Genomic DNA, 6006 nt, shown 5'->3' on the forward strand with positions numbered 1-6006 from the left:
GGTGGGTGGTGGATGGCCATGTGGTCCCAGTGACCGTATTTTTCCAAACATGCTCCAAAGGACAAAATCCCCCAGTTTGGGCTTGCTCCAAAATCCCCCTTTTGGGGCTTGCTCGATCCCTGCTCAGTCTGCCTCCAGATTGAGGGAGGGCTGAATCAGGGGCTGTGGGATTTTTGCCTTATATTATCACTCTGAAAAAAAGATACGAATAACTAAATCTGTTTATTCAGGTTGATTTGTATTTGTTTACCTCGGTGTTATCTGTGACCTGTGTTTTTTGGGACCCAGTTGGAATTGAGGGTTTCTGGTGGGTTTGGTTCACAAACCCTCCCAGGTGCTTGTGAGAACACACAAGTGTGAGTTGTTGGTGACATGCAGAGGGTGGGAACGTGACCTGCCATGGGGCTGGGCCCCAGTGTTGGTGTTGACCTATTAGTCATTCATGTTCTGAGGCTTTCCAGTACACAAGCACCTCTATACTATCTCTCTCTATATATATAGATATACAGATATATGTATTTTTAATATACATATATGTATGTACGTATGTGTATATCTATATATAAAATTATCTATCTAGGCCACACAATTCCAGACCTCTGAAAACACAGGCAGCTTTAATTAATAAAGTCTTGCACTTTTAGCGTATTTGTACATATAAGCTAAAGCCTGGTGGGTGTAATCAGGCTGGTTTGACACAGTGAAAAGTTATTGTATATATTGTATATACTCCATGTAAAAACAAAAAAAAAAAAAAAAGAAAAAAATCTTAGGATTGAGTATAAATCTTGGTTTATTTTATATGTTAAATATAGATACGTTTATAAATGTTACTATTCTTAAAAGTATTTTGTAATGGGAAAAAGGAAGTGTCTTATGAAGATGAACAGTAAAGATTTTATTCTTGTCTTGAATCCATGTCCCTGCACAGCTCCATTGAGTGGGAGTCTGTGCATTTTGACAAGCTTTAAACAGATTGTACATAGTATTTAAAAAAAAGAAAAAAAAGAAAGAAAAAAGAAGAAATAAAAGAATACTTGTAAGACCTCTTACACAGTCCATGCTATCGTTATTCCCTGGGTGGTAGGGGTGCACTGGGGATCAGAACCTGCTCTCGGGGGCACCAGAGCAGCAGGCACTGCATACACACATGCAGGAACTGCTGAAGGGGATGGGGCTCCAGGCAGCCACTGGGATTTCCATGGCCAGTGCCAGAAGCAATAGGGACAAGGCATAAATTGGAAAAGAACAAGGCACCAGAGTCAGTGTAGATGTTTCTGCACAACCCACACTGTAAAAGTTTTCATCTGGATGTGAGGAACAAGTCAGGTGCTCTTCCATGGCTAACTCCCTTGCCCTTTCCTCCCCGAGACAAGCTCAGGCTCTATACAAGGCTAAATTAGTCCCAGGCTTCAAATTCTGGATCCCCTCTGCCTTTTTCCAACACTTCTGGGAAGGCTGGCATCCTAGCATAGTTTTTGGCTTGCTTGGGAAGGCATGGCCTAAATGTGCCATTAACATGACCCAGGCTCTCAAAGGAACTTCTGAAATGGTCCATCATGAGAAATAACAGAGCCTCAAACACAGATTTTGGAAATGTTTTTTCTTAAGTGAAACAGATTTTTTTATTCAACAGCTCATTTGTCTTACAGTACTTCTGCATACAATACATTGTATAAAAGGCCAACTTGCCAACACAAATGTGTTGCTTTCTTGGTAAAGTGACAAAGCTATAGCAAAACAGACAAACCAGCCTATTTTTCTGGAAACAAATTGGAATATTTCATTTTGTTTTAGTCCAGGTAACAACTGCAATCACAATCAGGAACCTTGTAAGTACAACTGGATGAGAAAAGTCTAATAAAATCAACACACAACTATTTCTTAGTGACTGTGTGAAAGCAAACTCTTCTGAAAACACATCATTCCCTAGCCATAAGAGTGATGGAACAAGCAGCTTGTTTTAGGCATGGACAGAAACAGAGAGTGCTCCTCCTGAAATCCCATGGCAGGGACTACTTCCATGTCCCAGGAAATACTACTAGTTGAATGACAAACAGTTCTCCCTCGTGGTGGAAGGACTCAAGTTTTTATTACTCCTCGTTGAGCTGTTCGCTCAACTTGATGTGTTGAAGGCCTGAACTTGGTGCACAAAGAGCAGCCAGCTCCTCGGTGGTGGTCAGGGCTGCCACCATGCTCCTGGAGCACAGGGGACATCTCGGCTCTGCTGGCCACTCCTGGGGCCACTGACTGGGTTAGGCAAAAGGCACCACCCCCTCAGCCACCAGCCAGGGCTGCACGGTGTGTGCTCCCAGCCCTGGATCAGGTTAACTAACCTGGCAGAGCTGCCAGGTCACACTGGTGATGCTGCAGCAGGCAGTGCAATTTTAAAGCTCTACAAACAGCACCACTACCTCTAGCAACCTCTATCCTACCTACAACTGTCTATTTTGTACCGAATGAGGCACACTCATTTATATCCCATGGCTGAACCAAACAAATAAAAAGATGGATAACTTCATGAAAAACATTGCAGAAAAAAAAATCACATAGATAACGTGAAATGACACATCAGTATCAGTGACCCACACTGCTTCCTGGTCGTGAATGAACTGCTCAAAGTTCAAAACCAGTTCTAAAAACTTCCTAGTTACAATTGGAATGGAAATTCCCCCCTGGGAAGTGAGTGAGTAATTCTGGGTCAGACACTGCAACCACCAGGCTCCTTACTGGCACTTCTGCTTAACTCCCAGCTACATGTGGCAGCTGACCTCCTGCAGCAGAAGTGTGCACACCCACAGTGTAGTGCAGTGTCGTGTGAGCTGGGGTTCACTGCTGCAGCACCAAGAACTTCAGATGGCCAAAAAGCTGTATCACATCTGTCCCTGACTGTGCTGGGCTTTAAAGTCAAGGCACTGCCCTTTGGGACTGAAGAGAGGCCAAGAGCTTCTGCTGTTCTAGTTCCCCCAGCCCCAGCTAAGGCCACACATATTGTTAGCCAGCCATCTCCACAGTGGGGAAGGGAAAGAAGGAAAGGAGTGAGACACTAACTCCAGGGTTACTCTGACAGAAGGAAAGCACAAGTGTGGCTCAGTGTTCTGGCACACTGTGGAAGCAGCCCAGCAACCCACCTCTGGCTCACACTCCTTGGAAATAGTTGGCATTTGTTACCTCTACGTCTCCCCAAAGGATCAGCCTCTGACCCACCTTGCTCCACCCACTCTCCTGCTGAGGCTGGGTGGATGCTGGGCCACTCGGACTAGTCTTGCTGGATCAGCCTGCAGGTGTATTACAGGAATGGTTTAAAGATACTGTCCTTTTTGGAGAAAAAAATCTAAAGAAATGGGACAGCAGATCCATGCAGTTAATAAAAGTTAGTGCTCCCCTATATATCCTACCTTCTCACCTTAAATACATTTTATATATATCTATATATATATGCTGGTAATCTCTATAAATAGATATGATCACTGACAAGAGCTACTACAGAACTGGTAATGGCTCTACAGTCTTTTGGACTGACACTAATAGAAAACAGTATTTTAAAAAGCTGCTCAGTTTTGCATAACCAAACCAAGTAATGCCACAAGGTTAGTACAGGTTCCTTCAGCAGTCTTCTGTACTTACATCTAAAAATCTCAGCTCATAACTGAAAAATGTCCATCGGTTTTAAGACTTTCCTATCTCCGTGCCACCTTGTTTAGCACACAGCTTTGACCACTTGTTCAAATTAATATCCATCATAAACCTACAAAAGCCTTTTGGATGGGCAGCTGCATCTATCTTCTGTTCATTTCAGCACAGCTATTTGCAGAAGAATTACTCACTGAGCAAAGCTTATCTTGAGTATGTCCTGGACTAGAACAACAGTATCATCTGCTTTGTATTTCTAAAACATCACTAGGAAAACAGTGAGTAAATGCATTTTAAAAGTAACACAGTGTTGCCCTACTTTGCCTCAGAAACGTATCCACATTGAATGGATAAATTAGTTTTATATTTTATGCATAAAAATACAAATCAATTATTATATGGTATCAAGTGTAATTACTTTGTGAAGGCTTCTGAAAAACGCTTCCTCGTTTCTCACATATATGAGACAGTTTTTGGAGTTATTGTTCATTCAGTAAAACTTTATTTTACATTAATACCTGAGAGGAGGGGCAAGAGTAGAAGAAATAATTCATAAATCCACTGCTCCTGATCAACAGTATATTCTTCAGAAGCAGCACAGGAACTTTAACACCAATTGCAAGGATGGTATTTCACCAAGTGCATGTAACACAAGTCAGAAGTTCATTTTATTTGTCACTCCTATCAGTATTGCAAGAAAAGCCTCAGTGAATGATATCATCCCCATTCTGCTCCTTTACCAAAAAAACATGCACAGTATAAAAATAACGCTGCTCTGCAGAGAAAGATTGTCATACAGGCTTCAGCAACAGCCATTTTTAACTAGTTTAGCAGAAAGTCACAGTTTACTTTGTTGTTAAAACACAAGCTCTCCCCCTGTTTCTCTAAACCCATTCCAGCACCAGCTACCAAAGGTTCAAGGTCAACATTTATCAGTATTAATTCTGGTAGAGCTTGCCTCCATGGGATCTTTACTAGATCATTTTTTTTAACATATTAAAAATTTCAAGTTAGATTCCAGAAGATTTTGTTGTTGCCATGAATCCTGGCAGACAGAAAATATTACAGCAGCAACAATGCAGAGAGCTATAGAAAAGAAAGAATAATTACTAGGTTGAATCATGGACAGTAGGCAAAGGAGCAACTCCAATCTGTCCCTAGCAGGTCAACGGTCAGCATTCAGTTAACTGTGAGGCAGCTAAAGATGGTCTGTGGCTTTCCAAACACAAGCCAAGCTACACATTTCACCAGCGTGCTCCTAGGAAGCCAACAATGGCTCCTCTTGAAAGAACAGTGACAACCACCATCTGGTCAGACAGATTTAGCCACTGCTTTCCCTCCAGTTCAACAGTCTGTACTAGAGCTTTTGCTTCCATCCTTTTCACCTGTACTGCAGGAGGACTAGTTTGAAAATGGGAAAGAGAACTTACACATAGGCTGAGCTAGAAAAGCAGGAAACCAGCTGCTTGCTGCAAAAACTAAGCCATGGGCAAACTGCCAGCGAGGGGCTGGAAGCTGCCAGAGTCCCCGAAACACCAAAGCAGAGGCAGAGTCTCTACTCTCATGCTCTCGTGCCTACCACACCCTCTCCTCTTATTCTTCATTCTGCTTTAATCCCAGCCCACATGCAAAATTGTAAATAACTAATTCAACTAACCTGGAAGACAACCTCTAAGCTGTTGATAGACCTTTTAAAAGAAAATGGCTGGAAGTCATTCCTATTATCACAGTAATAGGAAGGAACCTGGAGAGCACACGCTGTCATTCAGATAGGTTTGCAACAGGTCACATCCAGTATTTCCAAACAATGTTGCATATTTCCATAACATGGTAGAGTTTATTACTCAGTCTTTTTGTTTTTTTTGGAGTGAAACTTATGAACAATGCATGAAAGTGATTGTGCTTCAAACTATTTTTATTTACATTACATATCAATAATCTGATATTTAAAGCTAGCTCTTCAAACTCCATCCCTTATGTAAACACCAGACTCCATAGTAACCACCTTCCTTTGTAAGCGCTTTACGTAATTAACTCAGAGTCAAAGGTAAAGAAAATTACACTCTGGTTCTTGCTTTAAGTTGCAAATTTTTAGCACTCTCTATTTTAACTTTTATGTCGTGAGGTTTCTCAAAAAATCTCACAAAGGCTGGCTCATTTAATAAGGATGCCAGGATCTGTTCAAAGGCAAAAGACCACTCATGGTTCCCACTCAAACTCTGTGCTCTGCTGCCTTCTGTCTGCTCAGAGCTGCTTTCCTCCTGCCCTTTGCTGGGCACTGCAGCAGGCAGCACCTCTGTCACAGCAACTGGACTTTCAGCTGGTGATGTGGTACCCTGCAGTCTTCTCCCAACTTCTTCCATCTTCAGCAGG

General features: G+C 42.1%; 1 protein-coding gene across 1 annotated transcript in view; it reads right to left on the bottom strand.

The window, feature by feature from the left end:
* Positions 1-5690: 5690 nt before the first annotated feature.
* TBC1D8B (TBC1 domain family, member 8B (with GRAM domain)) overlaps positions 5691-6006 on the bottom strand; it is a gene marked incomplete at its 5' end in the record, with an annotated part of 30998 nt that continues 30682 nt past the window's right edge. Inside the window, 1 exon segment of the mRNA XM_008935143.1 lies at positions 5691-6006. This exon segment is cut by the window's right edge and continues 20 nt beyond it. Coding sequence (XP_008933391.1) covers positions 5691-6006 — 316 coding nt within the window.

This window comes from Merops nubicus, unplaced genomic scaffold (assembly GCF_000691845.1).
Source record: "Merops nubicus isolate BGI_N331 unplaced genomic scaffold, ASM69184v1 scaffold37352, whole genome shotgun sequence".
Taxonomy (NCBI): Eukaryota; Metazoa; Chordata; class Aves; order Coraciiformes; family Meropidae; genus Merops; species Merops nubicus.